The 21,584-nt window shown below is 42.8% G+C and overlaps 1 long non-coding RNA gene, 1 pseudogene and 3 gene segments (V, D, J or C); 4 read left to right on the top strand and 1 right to left on the bottom strand.

Moving 5' to 3' along the window:
• LOC104007162 (uncharacterized) overlaps positions 1 to 21,584 on the bottom strand; it is a 43,267-nt gene that overhangs the window by 5,216 nt on the left and 16,467 nt on the right. For all 3 annotated transcript variants that reach the window (XR_001719201.4, XR_001719203.4, XR_681291.5), the window contains one exon: positions 13,832 to 13,938. This is a non-coding gene — a long non-coding RNA (uncharacterized LOC104007162). The remainder of the gene's footprint in view (positions 1 to 13,831; positions 13,939 to 21,584) is intronic.
• Positions 4,939 to 6,606, top strand: LOC107971781 (probable non-functional T cell receptor gamma variable; annotated as a pseudogene).
• On the top strand, positions 9,713 to 11,545 carry LOC107975767 (T cell receptor gamma variable 2-like). The segment is given in 2 exon segments: positions 9,713 to 10,120; positions 10,236 to 11,545. Coding segments are annotated over 2 exon segments (474 nt in total).
• On the top strand, positions 14,238 to 17,041 carry LOC101056960 (T cell receptor gamma variable 3-like). The segment is given in 2 exon segments: positions 14,238 to 14,502; positions 14,617 to 17,041. Coding segments are annotated over 2 exon segments (603 nt in total).
• On the top strand, positions 18,407 to 20,667 carry LOC101059669 (T cell receptor gamma variable 4-like). The segment is given in 2 exon segments: positions 18,407 to 19,270; positions 19,386 to 20,667. Coding segments are annotated over 2 exon segments (570 nt in total).

Raw genomic sequence — 21,584 nt, 5'->3', positions numbered from 1 at the left:
CTCATCCTGGGCTGAGGCCCATGACCGGACCATTCCCAGGGCACCAGGCAGCCACAGGGCCTGTAAGAAGAGCAGGCAGGAAGTGAAGCTTTGGCTGAGGTTTCTGGGACACACTTAACTTCCCTGGAAACGATGCCTGACACCGCCTGGCCACAGCACTGGCAGGAGATGCTGCTGTCTTCTGGGAACATGCAGCGGCCAGTGAGCAGCACAGGACACAGGAACGTAAACTGGGGACCCTTCATCCATCCACTCTGGCTTCGTATCTTCTCCATTGTCCACTCCTATTTTAGCCCGGGATGATCAGTGATGATGTGCATGAGTTACTCATTCCCATCTATGCCCCAGCCCAGACTGAGCATATACAAACCCTGTTCTTTGCGGAATTTTTCATTTTTCCTTTTAATTTTCTATGGAAAGAACATACGTTATATAATTCAGCCTTACTGACACCTTTATAATAGCCTTCTAAACTACACACCTGATCATTTATCCCATCCAAATATACATATATTTGATACAGGGTCTCACTCTGTTGCCCAGGCTGGAGTGCAGTGGCACGATCACAGCTCACTACAGCCTTGACCTCCCAGACTCAAGTGATCCTCCCACCTCAGCCTCCCAAGTAGTTGGGACTACAGGCATGTGCCATCACGTGCAGCTAAATTTTTGTATTTTTTGTGGAGACTGGGTTTCACCATGTTGCTCAGGCTGGTCTGGAACTCCTGGGCTTAACTGACCTGCCTGCCTCGGCCTCCCACAGTGCCGGGATTACACATGAGCCACCGTGCCCAGCCTCATTGATACACATTAAATGCCTACTATGTTCCAGGCCTTGTGCTGTGTGCTCTTGATACTGAGGTGTGTGCCCCCTTAAGCTCATTGAAAACACTATTGGCCTGCGTCACTGCGGTCACAAAGTGATACAGAGAGCCCAGACAACCATTGAGAGGTGAGGAAATTCTAATAATTCATGGTAAGCAGATTGTTTCCCATAATGTTGCTAGGGAACATCTCACAGCAGACTGAAACAGAAATACAAGCAATTGTCTGTGCACCAGAACTTTCTCCCCAAGGCAGTGCTATTTTTTTAAACAATTCTTCTATCATCATCATCATAATTCTGACCTCTTGATATGTAAAGGTACAATTATGAGGAGAAGCAGAAGAACATTTACATCTGTGAGTTTGCACCTCTCTCCCACCATAGTGAGCAGATCACACCCTCAGGACCCCAGAAGACTGGCAAGGAGGACTTGATAGAGACAAAAGGAGAGACACAAGAGGGGACAGAGTGTTCATATGAAGAGGGAGAGGGCGTGATATAGAGACAGTGACGGCAACAGAAAGTAGAAAGTTGAAGAGGGACAGAGAGCAGAATGGAAGTGAGAAGGAAAGAAAATGACTAGGACAGTGGCCATACAGGCAAAAAGAGCAAGAGACACAGCACATGGAGAGGTATAGTTCTCTATCATGGCGGGGGAGAGAGAGAGAAAAGAGAGAAAGAAATATAAAACACAGAGAGAGGGTGAGAGACAAAGGGACAGAGAGACAGCGAGAGAGGGAGGGAAGATGGAGAGAGAGAAAACAACAGAGAAGAGAGAGAAACTGTGATATAAATATAGCGACAGGGAGAGGCACAGTGATGGAGAGAGACAGAAAAATAGGGAAAGATACAAGAAGAGAGAACTGGAGTTAGGGGGAGAGATAGGGAGAGAGAGAGAACGATAGACCTGTGGAGACAGAAGCATACACGTGGACACACAGAGTGCGGCAGTGTTAGGAAGATAGAGATAAATATACAGAAATAATGGTAAATATTGAGATAGAAAAATATATATAAAGAGAAAAAAGAAAGAAATATGCATATTTATATATTGTAAAAATATATATAAATGTATTTATACATGTATAATATGCTATATATAAAATATTATATATATTTCTATACAAAAAATGAGCCGGGTGTGGTGGCGGGCACCTGTAATCCCTGCTACTCGGGAGGCTGAGGTAGGAGAATGGCATGAACCAGGGAGGCGGAGCTTGCAGTGAGCCAAGATCGCGTCACTGCACTCCAGCCTGGGCGACAGAGCGAGATTCTGTCTCAAAAAAAAAAAATTATATGTATTTCTAGCTTTCCTTTTCTCTTCATATATTCTGTCTGTCTGTCTGTCTATCCATACTATTGCCACAATAACACCATGTAGCAAATATCCCAAACTCAGTGGCTTAGCACAATAATCATCTACAAATTCTTACAAATGCGTAGGTTTGCTAGACTGTTCTGCTGATCTAAACCAAGCTCATCTGATCTTGGCTGGGCTTGGCCACATGTCAGGCAGCTGCTGGGTTAGCTGGGAGGGGGACTGCCTGGTCAAAGTGCCTGGGTCTGAATAAATCAGCTCCACTACACACAGGGTTTCATCCTCCAACAGGCTAGCCTGGATTTGTTCTAATGACAATGACAGAAAGCAAAGAGCTAGCAGAAGCACATCAGGCCACTTGAAGCCTCAATTCAGAACTGGAGCCCTATGAGTTCTTCTTGTATTAAAAAAAAAAAAGGCGGGGGGCATAAACGGCGCCTCTTAATCGAAGGAGCTTTGACTTATCAAGAACGAGTTCCACTTCTGGAAAATTTGCAGTGAGCCCACACTGCCTTGTCTGGCTCACAAATGCAACTATGAACCCTGAATCTGAGGACTTTGAAAAATAAATGATAGCAAGTCAATTGGAGAAGGAAATCGGAAAGTGAAGCACTATGAATTCACAGTAAGTTTCTTATTTATTTTTCCTCAATTATCCCCTGGCCTGTACTCAGATAATCAGAGTATATGTACAAAGATAATCTGAAATGCAGAACTGTACAGCAGGTGAGGACAGAGAGAAAGGGGGACTCTCTGTGGTCAGAGAGCCCTGGTTTTCTGTTTTTTGTCCTTTTCCATTCTCTCGCAGCCCCCAGGCAATCTGAGTGGCAGTGGCAGCAGCTATGGTGAGCCAGGAGCCTAAAACTCTTAGGAAAGGGATCCTTCTCTCTGACCAGGGAAGCTGTGGCCCTGAGAGAGAATCCTGGTGGTTTTTGTTCTCTATCCTCTCACCACTTGGCCCTGGAGGGAGACACAATGGTGGGAAATGCAGTGTGCTAAAGCCACACCTGTCTGGCCAGACGACTGGAGGGGCATTTCCTGTGAACTAGAAAGTATTGCAGAGCTTGCAGAGAGAAAGAAGATTAAGAAAGAAACATCATGCAATGATGTCTGGACTCCTGGGCTCACCCACTAGCAGTACATGCATAAACATGACCCTCAACAGCTCCAAGCCAAAGGCCTTGCAAACCTAAGCAGGAGTAGGCACTGCCCAGGTCCTAGAATGGCCACTGGGTGGCGCACACACAGGACAGGTCTGACAAGACAAGTACTGCAAAGGCTGGAAAACGGAACTGACTGGAACTGCCCACCAAACACCAGTAGGAAGTTGTAATCCCTAACTGCGTCAGTTTCCTGCTAACAAAAAAACCCCCTCCACATTCTGTGTAATATTTAAACAATGCCCAGAGCTCTATAACATGATATTCAAAGTGTACGGGATTTAATCCGAAATTACTCCACATGTGGAGGACGAGGAAAATCTTAGCATCTCCAAACGGAAAAGCCAAACAACAGATGCTAATCCTGACACGACACAGGTGTTGGAATAACAAAGACTTTAAAGGAGCTATAGCGACCACAGGAAGAAATGGAAAGAGAGGAGGAGAGAAGGAGGTAGAAAGTAAATAGATAGGAGAGATACAAATAGAGAAATAGAAAAAGAGATGAATAGAGATAGGCAGATAGAGAGACAGAAACATAAAGATATGAAGAGAGTAAGAAGCAGGAGCACTAAAGCAAAATAGAGGAGACTGAGAGCTGTAAGAGGGAGCTATAGGAGGAAAAATGTAAAGGGAGGAACAACAACGGGACAGAGAAAAAAGAAATATGGACATAAAGACGGAGATGGAAGGACATAGTGAGAGAAAGCAATGCAGGACATAGAGAAATAGAGTAGTAGAGAGAGAAATAGAGCCAGGGCACGTGAAAGCTATAAAGCAATTCATGGTAGTTGTCTAAATTCAACATATCATTACGGTTGCATAATGCTAATATTCTCATTTTAACATTTCTCCTAAATTTATTGGTTGTAATACTTCCACAAAAGAACTTTCATTCGGCCAGGCACAGTGGCTCACACCCGTAATCCCAGCACATTGGGAGGCCGAGGTGGGTGGATCACTTGAGGTCAGGAGTTCAAGACCAGCCTGGCCCACATGGTGAAACCCCGTCTCTATGAAAAATATAAAAATTAGCTAGGTGTGGTGGCTCGTGCCTGTAACCCCAGCTACTTGGGAGGCTGAGGCAGGAGAATTGCTTGAACCCAGGAGGTGGAGATTGCAGTGAGCTGAGATTGTGCCACTGCACTCCAGTCTGAGACACAGAGTGAGACTCTATCTATCTAAAGAAAAAAAAAAAAAAGAACTTTCATTCTTGAGCTCTGTGGTTTTCTAAAATGTTTGTACAGAAATGGCAAGGTATATGTTTCATTATTTTCTTTTCTGTTTTCAGAATGAGATGGTGTCTTAGCAACCTCCAGAGGAGACTTTATTTTGCTTTACTATGTTTTTCAAGAATTTGTGTAGGTGTTATTCTTTTGGTGCTTAAAATGTCCTACCGATGGTTAGTGAGAGCCACTGCCGTTGTTTTTATTTGAGTAGAGTCCAAGGCAAACCAACATGCCTGACCCTCAGTCCTGTTAATAAAGCAGGCTCAAGCCTTCTCAGAATGGCCCTGGGTGGACTTGCAAATGTGGACTTGCAAATGTGAAAAGGAAGGTGGTTCAGGGCCCTAATCAGAAGCTTCCTGGCAGGACCAGGTTCTGGCAGCTGCTTTGGCTGCTGAAACTCTGAAGTGCAGGATGTGAGCCTGCTGTGGGACTGCCCTCTCCCAAGGGCCATGACTAGCTGGCGCCAGGGTCTGCTTCCCCCATATCTGCACTCCCTCTGCTGTGGGCCTGAGCAATCCATGCCCCTGGCTCTCTCCTGCAGAGGGCCTGCTCTCCGCTGCCCCAAGAGGGCGATGGAGAACGGGCCTGAGCAGAGAGGCAGGAGCTCCTCTGCAGGTCCTCCCAGGAACCACCGCTTCTGGGAGGAAGGCTTGGGAGTCCCCTAAGACACATCCTCAGTCACTTCTCCCTGCCTGTGACTCAGGAAGACCAGCTCCTCTTACTGTCTTCTGTGCTAGGGATCACTTCCTTGTTGAGTGGGGCCTGAGTTTTGAGAGGATCTTCTGCTCCTCTTCATCTGGTCCCTTTCCTTCCAAGGCCCCAGAGAGGAAAGCATGCAGTGGGCCCTAGCGGTGCTTCTAGCTTTCCTGTCTCCTGGTGAGTGCGCTGCCTACAGAGAGGCTCACGGGTTTTGTTTTGTTTTCTTCTTTTGCAAGGAGCGACATACTAAGAAATGCCTCATTATATTTTGTGTTGTTCCCATTGCAGCCAGTCATCTTCCAACTTGGAAGGGAGAACGAAGTCAGTCACCAGGCCGACTGGGTCATCTGCTGAAATCACTTGTGATCTTCCTGGAGCAAGTACCTTATACATCCGCTGGCACCTGCACCAGGAGGGGAAGGCCCCACAGTGTCTTCTGTACTATGAACCCTACTACTCCAGGGTTGTGCTGGAATCAGGAATCACTCCAGGAAAGTATGACACTGGAAGCACAAGGAGCAATTGGAATTTGAGACTGCAAAATCTAATTGAAAATGATTCTGGGGTCTATTACTGTGCCACCTGGGACAGGCACAGTGATTCAGACACTGAAAATCTGCCTGTGGTTGCTTCCGGTACACAAGATAGACCAGCCAACTCTCATTTCCTGCCCTGAATTTACTGTATTCTGTACAAAGAGAAACACAGCTTAACTCCTGATCTCCCCTGCAATATCACACTCCCCTGGCAGCAGCTGCACCCTGTTCCCCACCCTCCCCCAGGACTTTCCTGAAGACCAAGCTGCCACCTCCAGACCTCAGCTAAGCAGCCTGGCTGAGAGCAAGGTTCTCTCAGCTCTCCTAGAACATGGGGAAGGCCCACTCACTCTGCTTCCTAGGACGGACAGGTACAGCTAGGGTCCAGTTGTGAAGCAAGACATTTTGGACAAAAATGGGAAGGGTATTCATACTGAATCATACATCCAATAATGGTCCAGAGATCGCAGCTGAGAGTGGTGCTTATTCCTTATGTCTATAACAATATAAGCAATACTATAATGACCACTAAAACACTAGGCCAATATATGCAGTTGAACATTCTCTCTCTCTGCCCTCCCTTTTATTCTCGCTCTCCTTTCTTACTTCCATGCTTGCTTTTATCATTTTTCTCTCCCTCCCTCCCTTCCTCCTTTCCTTCCATCCCCCCCACCCTCCTTCCTTTCTTTCCTTCCTTCCTTCCTTGCTTTTCTCTCTTTCTCTCCTTTTTGTGTACATAATCACAATACTTTTTCCACAAAATCATTTGAAATAGTTTTTCTCTATTTGTTCATGCCAACATTGATATAGCTACTTTAATTGTTCAGTTTCATTTTTATATTTTGGAAATTTGTGTATTATTTTGTTTTGTTTCATATTTGTTTTGTATACGTAAAACATTTACTTGGAACTGAAGTCAAAATTATAAAAGATGACACATTTGAAGATTTTAGCTTCCATTGTAGATTTCTCATTCCTCTTTTCTCCCTGACACTATAGGTAACAATATTTTTATCCGTTTTCTTGAACTTTTTCACTCTGTTTGTCATAGCGCAGTATGTATCAATTCTATTTCAATGCCATATTTATATTTTTGTTCCTATATTTGGTTTCATACATTTTAATCAATCTTATATTTTTCTGTGTCTGGATTGTGTGTCTTACTTCTAAAGGTGCACATACTTCATAAGTATGCATAAAGATGTCCATATCATTTATTTGAATGCTTTTATGCATTCATTATTTAATGATGGCATCATTGATCTATCAGGAATTTTTATACAATGATTACTGTATTAGTAATAATAATACTGGCCAGGCCCGGTGGCTCATGCCTGTAATCCCAGCATTTGAGTAGTACAGTCGTTATGATCACTTAGGCCAGAAGATTGCGACCAGCTTAGCCAACATGGTGAAACCCTGTCTCTACTAAAAATACAAAAAATTAGCCGGCTGTAGCGGTGCACACATGTAATCCCAGCTACTTGGATGCTGAAGCAGGAGAATCTCTTGAGCCTAGAAGGTGGAGTTTTCAGTGAGCTAATATCACACTACTGCAGTCCAGTTTGGGCAACACAGCGAGACTCTGTCTCAAAGAGACTAATAATAATAATAATATTTTTGGTAAATATGGGTACTGACATTCTGGTAGTTAATGTACTAAGCACATTGCATGCATATTGTATTTAATCTACAAAGAAACTTCATTAAGGATTTAAAGTACCGTTGAATGTAACATTAGAAATTGGGGGGTTAATTAACATTCCCTAAGTCATATACTTTAATTTGATAATGATGGCAATCCAAGCTCTGTGGTTCCGAAAATGAGATTTGTTAATTCGGTTTGCATTCCCCCACCTTTAGGAGTACTAGCATCATTTTACAACTTTACAGTTCATTTATAGTTCTTCTTTTGAGAATTGCTTTGTCACACTCTTTTCCTATTCTTCTTTTGGAGGATTAGTTTTTTCTTATTGGTTCGTAAGAATTAATACACACCATTTTAGAGATAGTGACCCTTTATCCAATGTGTTGAAGATATTTCTCCTCATTTGTTATTATTTACATTTGGCACCTTTTGGAGAATTGAACTTTGAAAAAAACAATAAAATCTATCAATTTTTCTATGGTGTCTAGTTTGATGTCAGGTTTAGAAAGGCCAATCTCACCTAGAATTCCTATGCAATTCATCATCATTTAAGTCTAATGATTTTCTTTTTATTACAACTAAATCACTATTTGTAACTGGTAAGGTAGAAATGCAGCAATATTTGTTTCCATAAGGTAAGTCAATATCCAAAAGAGAACTTATGAAATAATTGACTATTTCCCTGTGGATATTAACATATCACTTTATCACATGATAAAATATTACATACATGCAGCTCTCTTACTGCATTTTCCACTGTGTTCCATGAATCTTGTCATTCTAGTGCCAGTATTGCCCTCTCTTCAGCACTGTAGCTTTATAGTTCTTTTCACATTCTGATGAAGTTTCTCTCATTATTTTTTTGTTTTAAGAATTTTCTGTGCATGCTAGTGTGATCTCAATCCTCTCCCTTCCCATTTTTAAACCATGAGACTTCTGTCCAGCAAGACTTTTGCACGCTCCAAGGCAGGCAAGCTTCCCTCCTTCACAAGGACCTGAGAACTCAGCTTTCAGAGCTGTTCCTGCGGAAGCCTCATGTCCTGCACGTGTGGTCCAGAGGCAGAGGGAGACCAACCGGAGCCCCCTCCCTTTCTCATTCCCAGCTGTGATGACAGCAAAAACTGAACTCTGTGAGCTAGGCCAACAACACAATTAAGAGGGACACTGTTCTACATCTCATTATGCATCTTTCAAACATGTGTCTCTATATACTTCTTACAGAGGTGGTGGTAATCTGTGTATGCCTTACTGAATTTTCACAATTATATTACTGTACTTATTTTGTCCCCTATATTTCCATCTGTGAATCCAGGTGTACTGCAGATCTCAGTCCACTTTCTGAGGGTAGGGCTGACAAATAAAATATACAATACCAAACAATTTGGAAGTTCAGGTAAACAAACAAGTTTTTAGTTTAAGTATGTTCCAAATATTGCATGACATGGCACCCTGAACTACTTAGAAAAAAAAAAACAAAAACAACTCACACTCCTACTTCAATGAACAAAAATCCTCTAATAAAGAGATCACAACCACAGGATCACACACACACACACACACCCCACATACACCCATTTATCTTAGAGCAGAGTCCAAGACCCACCAACACACATGATCCTCAGTCCTTTTATTTTTATTATTTATTTCTTTATTTATATTTATTATACTTTTGTGCTAGGGTACATATGCACAACGTGCAGGTTTGTTACATATGTATACATATGCCATGTTGGTTTGTTGCACCCATCAACTTGTCATCTACATTAGGTATATCTCCTAATGCTATCCCTCCCCCTCCCCCCACCCCACTACAGGCCCCAGTGCGTGATGTTCCCCTACTCTGTGTCCAAGTGTTCTCATTGTTCAGTTCCCACCTACGAGTGAGAACATGCACTGTTTGGATTTCTGCCCTTGGAATAGTTTGCTCGGAATGATGGTTTCCAGCTTCATCCATGTCCTTACAAAGGACATGAACGCATCCTTTTTTATGGCTGCATAGTATTCCATGGTGTATATGTGCCACATTTTCTTAATCCAGTCTATCATTGATGGACATTTGGGTTGGTTCCAAGTCTCTGCTATTGTGAATAGTGCCGCAATAAACACACGCTTTGCGTGGTGCCTCCAAGTGTCCTCGCAGATGCCAAAAGGAAGGTGGTTCAGTTCCCTAATCAGAGAATTCCTGGCAGGATAAGGTCCTGGCATCAGCATTAGCTGCTGCAACTCTGAAGGGCAGGGTGTGAGCCTGCTGTGGTACTGCCCCCTCCTAGGGCTGGGCCTGCTGACTCCAGGGTCAGCTTCCCCTATATCTGCACTCCCTCTGCTGCAGGCCTGAGCTCTCCTTGCCCCTGGCTCTCTTCTGCAGAGGGCCTGCTCTCAGCTGCCACAAGAGGGCGCCGGAGAACGGACCTGAGCAGAGAGGCAGGAGCTCCTCTGCAGGTCCTCCCAGGCACCAACCCTTCCGGGAGGGAGGAAGGCTTGGGAGTCCTCTTAGACAGATCCTCAGTCACTTCTCTCTGTTTGTGTCTCAGGAAGACCAGCTCCTCCTACTGTCTTCTGTGCTAGGGATCACTTCCTTGTTGAGTGGGGCCTGAGTTTTAAGAGGATCTTCTGCTCCTCTTCATCTGGTCCCTTTCCTTCCAAGGCCCCAGAGAGGAAGGCATGCAGTGGGCCCTAGCGGTGCTTCTAGCTTTCCTGTTTCCTGGTGAGTGCGCTGCCTACAGAGAGGCTCACGGGTTTTGTTTTCTTTATTTTCTTCTTTTGCAAGGAGTACCATACGAAGGAATTCCTCATTATATTTTGTGTTGTTCCCATTGCAGCCAGTCAGAAATCTTCCAACTTGGAAGGCAGAACGAAGTCAGTCATCAGGCAGACTGGGTCATCTGCTGAAATCACTTGTGATCTTGATGGAGGAAGTACCGGCTACATCCACTGGTACCTACACCAGGAGGGGAAGGCCCCACAGCGCCTTCAGTACTATGACCCCTACAACTCCAAGGTTGTGTTGGAATCAGGAGTCAGTCCAGGGAAGTATTATACTTACGCAAGCACAAGGAAGAACTTGAGAATGATACTGCGAAATCTAATTGAAAATGACTCTGGGGTCTATTACTGTGCCACCTGGGACGGGCACAGTGATTCAGATCCGCCCTACACCACACTGAAAATCTGCCTTGTGGCTGCTTCTGGTACACAAGATAGAGCCGCCCCCTCTCATTTCCTGCCACCAAATTTACCGTGTGCTGAATAAGAGAAACATTGCTTAACTCCTGATCTCCCCTGCAATATTACACTCCCCTGGCAGCAGCTGCACCCTGTTCCCCACCCTCTCCCAGGACTTTCCTGAAGACCAAGCTGCCATCTCAGCTAAGCCTCAGCGAAGCAGCCTGGCTGAGATCAAGGTTCTCTTAGCTCTCCTAGGACATGGGGGAGGCCCACTCACCCTGCTTCCTAGGACAAACGGGTACCCCTAGGGTCCAGCTGTGAAGCAAGATATTTTGGACAACAAATGGGAAGGGTATTTATACTAAATTGTGTATCCCATCATGATCCAGAAACCGCAGCTGAGACTGGTGCTTATTCCTTATATCTATAACAATATAAGCAATACTATAATGACCACTGAAACACCAGGCCTGGGTATGCAGTTGAACATTCTCTCCCTCTGCCCTCCCTTTTATTCTCTCTCTTTTTTTCCTAATTCTTTGCTTGCTTTTATTATTTTTCTCTCTCTCCCTTCCTCCCTCCCTCCATCCGTCCCTCCCTCCTTCCCTCCCTCTCTCCCTCTCTCCTTCCCTCCCTTCCTCTCTCCCTCTCTCCTTCCCTCCCTTCCTCTCTTCTTTCCTTCCATCCATTCTCCTTCATTTTCCTTCCTTCCTTCTTTGCTTTTCTCTTGCTTTCCTTTTTGGGTACATAATCAGAATACTTTTTCCACAAAATCACTTGAAATAATTTTTCTCTATGTGTTCATGTCAACATTGATATAGCTACTGTAATTGTTCAGTTTTCTTTTTTACATTTTGGAAATTTGTTGTATTACTTTGTTTTGTTTCATATCTGTTTTGTATATATAAAACGTTTACATGAAACTAAAGTCAAAATTATAAAAGATGATGCATTTGAAGATTTTAGCTTCCATTGTAGATTTCTCATTCTTCTTTTCTCCCTGACCCTATAGGTAAGAATATTTTTGGCAGTTCACTTGAGCTTTTTCACTGTTTGTTATAGCGGAGTATGTATTGTTTCTATTTCAATGCCATATTTATATTTTCTTTCTGATATTCAGTTTCTATATATTTTAATCAATCTGATATTTTCCTGTGTCTGGATTGTGTGTCTTACTTCTAAAGGTGCACATACTTCATAAGTATGCATAAAGACGTCCATATCATTTATTTGAATGTTTTTATGCATTCATTATTTAATGATGGCATCATTGATCTATCAGGAATTTTTATACAATAATTACTGTATTAGTAATAATAATACTGGCCAGGCCCGGTGGCTCATGCCTGTAATCCCAGCATTTGGGCAGTCCAGTCGTTAGGATCACTTAGGCCGGGAGATTGCGACCAGCTTAGCCAACATGGTGAAACCCTGTCTCTACTAAAAATACAAAAAATTAGCCGGCTATAGTGGCGCACACATGTAATCCCAGCTACTTGAATGCTGAAGCAGGAGAATCTGTAGCGCCTGGTAGGTGGAATTTTCAGTGAGCTAATATCACACTACTGCAGTCCAGTTTGGGCAACAGAGTGAGACTCTGTCTCAAAAAAATGAATAACGATAATAATAATATTGATGGTACATATGGGTACTGACATCCTGGTAGTTAATGTACTAAGCACATTACATGCATATTTTATTTAATCTACACAGAAATTTCATTAAGGTTTAAAGTACTGTTGAATGTAACATTAGAAATTGGGGGGGTTAATTAACATTCCCTGAGTCATATACTTTAACTTGATAATGATTGCAATGCAAGCTCTGTGATTCCAAAAACGAGATTTGTAAATTCAGTTTGCATTCCCTCATCTTTGGGAGTACTAGCATTATTTCACAACTTTATAGGTCATTTATAGTTCTTCTTTTGTGAATTGCCTTGTCACACTCTTTTCCTATTCCTCTCTTGGAGGATTAATTTTTTCTTGTTAGTTTGTAAGAGTTAATATACACTATTTTAAAGATACTGACCCTTTATCAAATGTGTTGAAGATATTTCTCCTCTTTTGTTATTATTTACATTTGGCACCTTTTGGTGAATTGAACTTTGAGAAAAAAGCATTAAAATCTATCAATTTTTCTAGGGTGTCTAGTTTGATGTCAAGCTTAGAAAGGCCAATCTCACCTAGAATTTCTATGCAATTCATCATTGTTTAAGTGTAATGATTTTGTTTTTATTACAACTAAATCACTATCTATATCTGGTAAGAACGAAATGCAATAATATTTGTTTCCATATGGTAAGTCAATACCCAAAAGAGAACTTATAAAATAATTGACTATTTCCTTGTGGATATTAACATATCACTTTATCACATGATAAAATATTATATACATGCAGCTCTCACTTCATTTTCCACTGTGTTCCATGAATCTTGTCATTCTAGTGCCAGTATTGCCCTCTCTTCAGCACTGTAGCTTTATAGTTCTTTTCACATTCTGATGAAGTTTCTCTCATTATTTTTTTGTTTTAAGAATTTTCTGTGCATTCTAGTGTGATCTCAATCCTCTCCCTTCCCATTTTTAAACCATGAGACTTCTGTCCAGCAAGACTTTTGCACGCTCCAAGGCAGGCAAGCTTCCCTCCTTCACAAGGACCCGAGAACTCAGCTTTCAGAGCTGCTCCTACAGCAGTCTCATGTCCTGCACGTGTGCTCCAGAGGCAGAGGGAGACCAACTGGAGCCCCCTCCCTTTCTCATTCCCAGCTGTGATGACAGCAGAAACTGAATTCTCTGAGCTAGCCCAACACAACAACTGAGAGGGACACTGTTCTCCATCTCATTATGCATATTTCAAACACGTGTCTCTATATACTTCTTACAGAGGTGGTGATAATCTGCCTATGCCTTACTGAATTTTCACAATAATATTACTGTACTTGTTTTGTCCCCTTATTTCCATCTGTGAATCCAGGTGCACTGCAGATATTAGTCTGCTTTCTGAGGGTAGGGATGACAAATAAAATATACAATACCGGGGGAATTGGAAGTTCAGATAAATAACAAGTTTTTAGTTTAAGTATGTTCCAAATATTGCATGACATGGCACCCAGTACTACTTTAAAAACAAACAAGCAAACAAACAAATTCACACTCCTACTTTAATGAACAAAAATCTTCTAATAAGGAGGTCACACACACAGGATTACAGGCACAACCCCCACACACAAACACACACACACACATTTACCTTGGAGCAGAGTCCAGGACACACCAACACACATGATCCTCAGTCCTTTTAATTTAAAGCACGTTCAACCCTTCTCAGAGTGGCCTTGAGTGGTTGCCTCCATGTGTCTGCAGATGCGAAAAGGAAGTTGGTTCAGGGCCCTAATCAGAGGCTTCCTGTCAGGACAAGGTTCTGGCATCAGCATTACCTGCTGCAACTCTGAAGGGCAGGGTGTGAGCCTGCTATGGGACTGCCCCCTCCAAAGTGTGAGCCTGTTAATTCCAGGGTCAGCTTACCCAACATCTGCAGTCCCTCAGCTGGAGGCCTGAGCTCTTAATGCCCCTGCCTCCCTTCTGCCCTGGGCCTGCTCTCAGCTGCCACAAGAGGGCGCCGAAGAAAGGGCCTGAGGAGATGCGGGAGCTCCTCTGCAGGTCCTCCCAGGCACCAACCCTTCTGGGAGGAAGGCTTGGGAGTCCCCTAAGACACATCTTCAGTCACTTCTCTCTGCCTGTGTCTCAGGAAGACCAGCTCCTCCTACTGTCTTCTGTGCTAGGGATCACTTCCTTGTTGAGTGGGGCCTGAGTTTGAAGAGGATCTTCTGCTCCTCTTCATCTGGTCCCTTTCCTTCCAAGGCCCCCGAGAGGAAGGCATGCGGTGGGCCCTAGCGGTGCTTCTAGCTTTCCTGTCTCCTGGTGAGTACGCTGCCTACAGAGAGGCTCACAGGTTGGCTTTTGTTTTGTTTTCTTCTTGAAAGGGGTGCCATACAAAGGAATACCTCATTATATTTTGTGTTATTCCCATTGCAGCCAGTCAGAAATCTTCCAACTTGGAAGGGGGAACGAAGTCAGTCACCAGGCCGACTAGGTCATCTGCTGAAATCACTTGTGACCTTACTGTAACAAATACCTTCTACATCCACTGGTACCTACACCAGGAGGGGAAGGCCCCACAGCGTCTTCTGTACTATGATGTCTCCACCGCAAGGGATGTGTTGGAATCAGGACTCAGTCCAGGAAAGTATTATACTCATACACCCAGGAGGTGGAGCTGGATATTGAGACTGCAAAATCTAATTGAAAATGATGCTGGGGTCTATTACTGTGCCACCTGGGACAGGCACAGTGATTCAGACCTGCCCTACACCACACTGAAAATCTGCCTTGTGGCTGCTTCTGGTACACAAGATAGAGCCGCCCCCTCTCATTTCCTGCCACCAAATTTACTGTATTCTGAACAAGAGAAAGACAGCTTAACTCCTGATCTCCCTCCTAATATCACACTGTCCTGGCAGCAGCTGCACCCTGTTCCCCACCCCTCCCCCACAACTTTCCTGAAGATCAAGCTGCCATCTCCAGGCCTCAGCTAAGCAGCCTGGCTGAGAGCAAGGTTCTCTCAGCTCTCCTCGGACATGGGGGAGGCCCACTCACTCTGCTTCCTATGACACACAGGTACAACTAGGGTCCAGCTGTGAAGCAAGATATTTTGGACAGCAAATGGGAAGGGTACTTATACTGAATCATGTATCCAGTCATGGTCTACAGATCACAGCTGAGAGTGGTGCTTATTCCTTATGTCTATAACAATATAAGCAATACTATAATGACCACTAAAACACTAGGCCTAGGTATGCAGTTGAACATTCTCTCCCTCTGCCCTCCCTTTTATTCTCTCTCTCTTTTTTCTTACTTCTTTGCTTGTTTTTATTTTTCTCTCCCTCCCTAACTCCCTCCCTCCCTCTCTCCATCCAGCCTTTCCTCCCTTCCTCCCTTGTTTCCTTCCATCTATTCTCCTTCCTTGTTTTCCTTCCTTCCTTCCTTGGTTTTCTCTCTCTTTCTTTCCTTTTTGGGTACATAATGAGAATACTTTTTCCACAAAATCATTTGATATAATTTTTCTCTATTTGTTCATGCCAACATTCATACAGCTAGTTTAATTGTTCAGTTCTCTTTTTTACATTTTGGAATTTTGTTGTATTACTTTGTTTTGTTTCATATCTGTTTTGTATATATAAAACATTTACATGAAACTAAAGTCAAAATTATAAAAGATGATGCATTTGAAGATTTTAGCTTTCATTTTAGATTTCTTATTCCTCTTTTCTCCCTGACACTATAGGTAACAATATTTTTGTCAGTTCACTTGAGCTTTTTCACTGTTTGTCATAGCAGAGTATGTATTGTTTCCATTTCAATGCCATATTTATGTTTTCGTTCTGATATTTGGTTTTTATACATTTTAATCAATCTTATATTTTCCCGTGTCTGGATTGTGTGTCTTACTTCTAAAGGTGCACATACTTCATAAGTATGCATAAAGACGTCCATATTATTTATTTGAATGTTTTTATGCGTTGATTATTTAATGATGGCATCATTGATCTATCAGGAATTTTTATACAATAATTACTGTATTAGTAATAATAATACCTGCCAGGCCCGGTGGCTCATGCCTGTAATCCCAGCATTTGGGCAGTCCAGTCGTTAGGCCGGGAGACTGCGACCAGCTTAGCCAACATGGTGAAACACTGTCTCTACTAAAAATACAAAAAATTAGCCGGCTGTAGTGGCGCACACATGTAATCCCAGCTACTTTGGATGCTGAGGCAGGAGAAACTCTTGAACCTGGAAGGTGGAGTTTTCAGTGAGCTAAGATCACACTACTGCCGTCCAGTTTGGGCAACACAGCGAGACTCTGTCTCAAAAAGACTAATAATAATAATAATATTGATGGTAAAAATGGGTGCTGACATTCTGGTAGTTAATGTACTAAGCACATCGCATGCATATTTTATTTAATCTACACAGAAACTTCATTAAGGTTTTAAAGTACCGTTGAATGTAACATTAGAAATTGGGGGGTTAATTAACATTCCCTAAGTCATATACTTTAACTTGATAATGATTGCAATGGAAGCTCTGTGGTTCCGAAAATGAGATTTGTTAATTCGGTTTGCATTCCCCCATCTTTAGGAGTACTAGCATCACTTTACAACTTTACAGGTCATTTATAGTTCTTTTGAGAATTGCCTTGTCACACTCTTTTCCTATTCTTTTTTTGGAGGATTAGTTTTTTCTTATTGGTTCGTAAGAATTAATATACACCATTTTAGAGATACTGACCCTTTATCCAATGTGTTGAAGATATTTCTCCTCATGTGTTATTATTTACATTTGGTACCTTTTGGTGAATTGAACTTTGAAAAAAAAACAATAAAATCTATCAATTTTTCTAGGGTGTCTAGTTTGATGTCGGGCTTAGAAAGGCCAATCTCACCTAGAATTTCTATGCAATTCATCATCGTTTAAGTCTAATGATTTCATTTTATTACAACTAAATCACTATTTGTAACTAGTAAGGTAGAAATGCAACAATATTTGTTTCCATGTGGTAAGTCAATACCAAAGAGAGAACTTATGAAATAATTGACTATTTCCTTGTGGATATTAACATATCACTTTATCACAAGATAAAATATTACATACATGCAGCTCTCTTACGGCATTTTCCACTGTGTTCCATGAATCTTCTCATTCTAGTGCCAGTATTGCCCTCTCTTCAGCACTGTAGCTTTATACTTCTTTTCACATTCTGATGAAGTTTCTCTCATTATTATTTTAAGAATTTTCCGTGCATTCTAGTGTGATCTCAATCCTCTCCCTTCCCATTTTTAAACCATGAGACTTCTGTCCAGCAAGACTTTTTCATGCTCCAAGGCAGGCAAGCTTCCCTCCTTCACAGGGACCCGAGAACTCAGCTTTTAGAGCTGTTCCTGCGGAAGCCTCATGTCCTGCACGTGTGCTCCAGAGGCAGAGGGAGACCAACCGGAGCCCCCTCCCTTTCTCATTCCCACCTGTCATTCCCAGCTGTGAACACAGCAGAAACTGAACTCTGTGAGCTAGGCCCATACCACAATTAAGAGGGACATTGTTCTACATCTCATTATGCATCTTTCAAACATGTGTCTCTATATACTTCTTACAGAGGTGGTGGTAATCTGTGTATGCCTTACTGAATTTTCACAGTTATATTACTGTACTTCCTTTGTCCCCTATATTTCCATCTGTGAATCCAGGTGCACTGCAGATATTAGTCTGCTTTCTGAGGGTAGGGCTGACAAATAAAATATACAATACCAAACAATTCGGAAGTTCAGGTAAACAACAAGTTTTTAGTTTAAGTATGTTCCAAATATTGCATGACATGGCACCCTGAACTACTTAGAAAAAACAAAAAAAACTCACACTCCTACTTCAATGAACAAAAATCCTCTAATAAAGAGATCACACCCACAGGATCACACACACACACACCCCACATACACCCATTTATCTTAGAGCAGAGTCCAAGACGCACCAACACACATGATCCTCAGACCTTTTATTTTTATTATTTATTTCTTTATTTATTTATATTTATTATACTTTAAGTGCTAGGGTACATTTGCACAACGTGCAGGTTTGTTACGTATGTATACATGTGCCATATTGGTCTGTTGCACCCATCAACTTGTCATCTACATTAGGTATATCTCCTAATGCTATCACTCCCCCCTCCCCCCACCCCACTACAGGCCCCAGTGTGTGATGTTCCCCCACTCTGTGTCCAAGTGTTCTCATTGTTCAGTTCCCACCTACGAGTGAGAACATGCACTGTTTGGATTTCTGTCCTTGGAATAGTTTGCTCGGAATGATGGTTTCCAGCTTCATCCATGTCCTTACAAAGGACATGAACGCATCCCTTTTTATGGCCGCATAGTATTCCATGGTGCATATGTGCCACATTTTCTTAATCCAGTCTATCATTGATGGACATTTGGGTTGGTTCCAAGTCTCTGCTATTGTGAGTAGTGCCGCAATAAACACACGCTTTGCGTGGTGCCTCCAAGTGTCCTTGCAGATGCCAAAAGGAAGGTGGTTCAGTTCCCTAATCAGAGACTTCCTGGCAGGACAAGGTACTGACATCAGCATTAGCTGCTGCAACTCTGAAAGGAAGGGTGTGAGCCTGCTGTGGGACTGCTCCCTCCTCGGGTTGGGCCTGCTGACTCCAGGGTCAGCTTCCCCTATATCTGCATTCCCTCTGCTGCAGGCCTGAGCTCTCCTTGCCCCTGGCTCTCTTCTGCAGAGGGCCTGCTCTCAGCTGCCACAAGAGGGCGCCGGAGAACGGACCTGAGCAGAGAGGCAGGAGCTCCTCTGCAGGTCCTCCCAGGCACCAACCCTTCCGGGAGGGAGGGAGGCTAGGGAGTCCTCTTAGACAGATCCTCAGTCACATCTCTCTGCTTATGTCTCAGGAAGACCAGCTCCTCCTACTGTCTTCTGTGCTAGGGATCACTTCCTTGTTGAGTGGGGCCTGAGTTTTAAGAGGATCTTCTGCTCCTCTTCATCTGGTCCCTTTCCTTCCAAGGCCTCAGAGAGGAAGGCATGCAGTGGGCCCTAGCGGTGCTTCTAGCTTTCCTGTCTCCTGGTGAGTGCGCTGCCTACAGAGAGGCTCACGGGTTTTGTTTTCTTTATTTTCTTCTTTTGCAAGGAGTACCATACGAAGGAATTCCTCATTATATTTTGTGTTGTTCCCATTGCAGCCAGTCAGAAATCTTCCAACTTGGAAGGCAGAACGAAGTCAGTCATCAGGCAGACTGGGTCATCTGCTGAAATCACTTGTGATCTTGATGGAGGAAGTACCGGCTACATCCACTGGTACCTACACCAGGAGGGGAAGGCCCCACAGCGTCTTCTGTACTATGACTCCTACACCTCCAGGGTTGTGTTGGAATCAGGAATCAGTCCAGGGAAGTATGATACTTACGCAAGCACAAGGAAGAACTTGAGATTGATACTGCGAAATCTAATTGAAAATGACTCTGGGGTCTATTACTGTGCCACCTGGGACGGGCACAGTGATTCAGATCCGCCCTACACCACACTGAAAATCTGCCTTGTGGCTGCTTCTGGTACACAAGATAGAGCCGCCCCCTCTCATTTCCTGCCACCAAATTTACCGTGTGCTGAACAAGAGAAACATTGCTTAACTCCTGATCTCCCCTGCAATATTACACTCCCCTGGCAGCAGCTGCACCCTGTTCCCCACGCTCCCCCAGGACTTTCCTGAAGACCAAGCTGCCATCTCAGCTAAGCCTCAGCGAAGCAGCCTGGCTGAGATCAAGGTTCTCTTAGCTCTCCTAGGACATGGGGGAGGACCACTCACTCTGCTTCCTAGGACAAATGGGTACCCCTAGGGTCCAGCTGTGAAGCAAGATATTTTGGAGAACAAATAGGAAGGGTATTTATACTAAATTGTGTATCCCATCATGATCCAGAAACCGCAGCTGAGACTGGTGCTTATTCCTTATATCTATGACAATATAAGCAATACTATAATGACCACTGAAACACCAGGCCTGGGTATGCAGTTGAACATTCTCTCCCTCTGCCCTCCCTTTTATTCTCTCTCTCTTTTTTCTTAATTCTTTGCTTGCTTTTATTATTTTTCTCTCTCTCCCTTCCTCCCTCCCTCCATCCGTCCCTCCCTCCTTCCCTCCCTCTCTCCCTCTCTCCTTCCCTCCCTTCCTCTCTTCTTTCCTTCCATCCATTCTCCTTTGTTTTCCTTCCTTCCTTCTTTGCTTTTCTCTTGCTTTCCTTTTTGGGTACATAATCAGAATACTTTTTCCACAAAATCATTTGAAATAATTTTTCTCTATGTGTTTATGTCAACATTGATATAGCTACTTTAATTGTTCAGTTTTCTTTTTTACATTTTGGAAATTTGTTGTATTACTTTGTTTTGTTTCATATCTGTTTTGTATATATAAAACACTTACATGGAAGTGAAGTCAAAATTATAAAAGATGATGCATTTGAAGATTTTAGCTTCCATTGTAGATTTCTCATTCTTCTTTTCTCCCTGACCCTATAGGTAACAATATTTTTGTCAGTTCACTTGAGCTGTTTCACTCTGTTTTTCAAAGCAGAGTATGTATTGTTTCTATTTCAATGCCATGTTTATATTTTCTTTCTGATATTCAGTTTCTATATATTTTAATCAATCTTATATTTTCTTGTGTCTGGATTGTGTGTCTTACTTCTAAAGGTGCACATACTTCATAAGTATGCATAAAGACATCCATATCATTTATTTTAATGTTTTTATGCATTGATTATTTAATGATGGCATCAATGATCTCTCAGGAATTTTTATACAATAATTACTGTATTAGTAATAATAATACTGGCCGGGCCCGGTGGCTCATGCCTGTAATCCCAGCATTTGGGTAGTACAGTCATTAGGATCACTTAGGCCGGGAGATTGAGACCAGCTCAGCCAACATGGTGAAACCCTGTCTCTACTAAAAATACAAAAAATTAGCCGGCTGTAGCGGCACACACATGTAATCCCAGCTACTTGGATGCTGAAGCAGGAGAATCTGTACAGCCTAGAAGGTGCAGTTTTCAGTGAGCTAATATCACACTACTGCAGTCCAGTTTGGGCAACAGAGTGAGACTCTGTCTTAAAAAAATGAATAATGATAATAATATTGATGGTACATATGGGTACTGACATTCTGGTAGTTAATGTACAAAGCACATTACATGCATATTTTATTTTATCTACACAGAAACTTCACTAAGGTTTAAAGTACTGTTGAATGTAACATCAGAAATTGGGGGTTAATTAACATTCCCTAAGTCATACGCTTTCATTTGATAATGATTGCAATCCAAGCTCTGTGGTTCCAAAAATGAGATGTGTAAATTCAGTTTGCATTCCCTCATCTTTGGGAGTA

This window comes from Pan troglodytes, chromosome 6, assembly GCF_028858775.2.
Source record: "Pan troglodytes isolate AG18354 chromosome 6, NHGRI_mPanTro3-v2.0_pri, whole genome shotgun sequence".
Taxonomy (NCBI): domain Eukaryota; kingdom Metazoa; phylum Chordata; class Mammalia; order Primates; family Hominidae; genus Pan; species Pan troglodytes.
The sequence above is the reverse complement of the archived record's forward strand: the minus strand, read 5'-3'. Positions and strand labels throughout refer to the sequence as shown.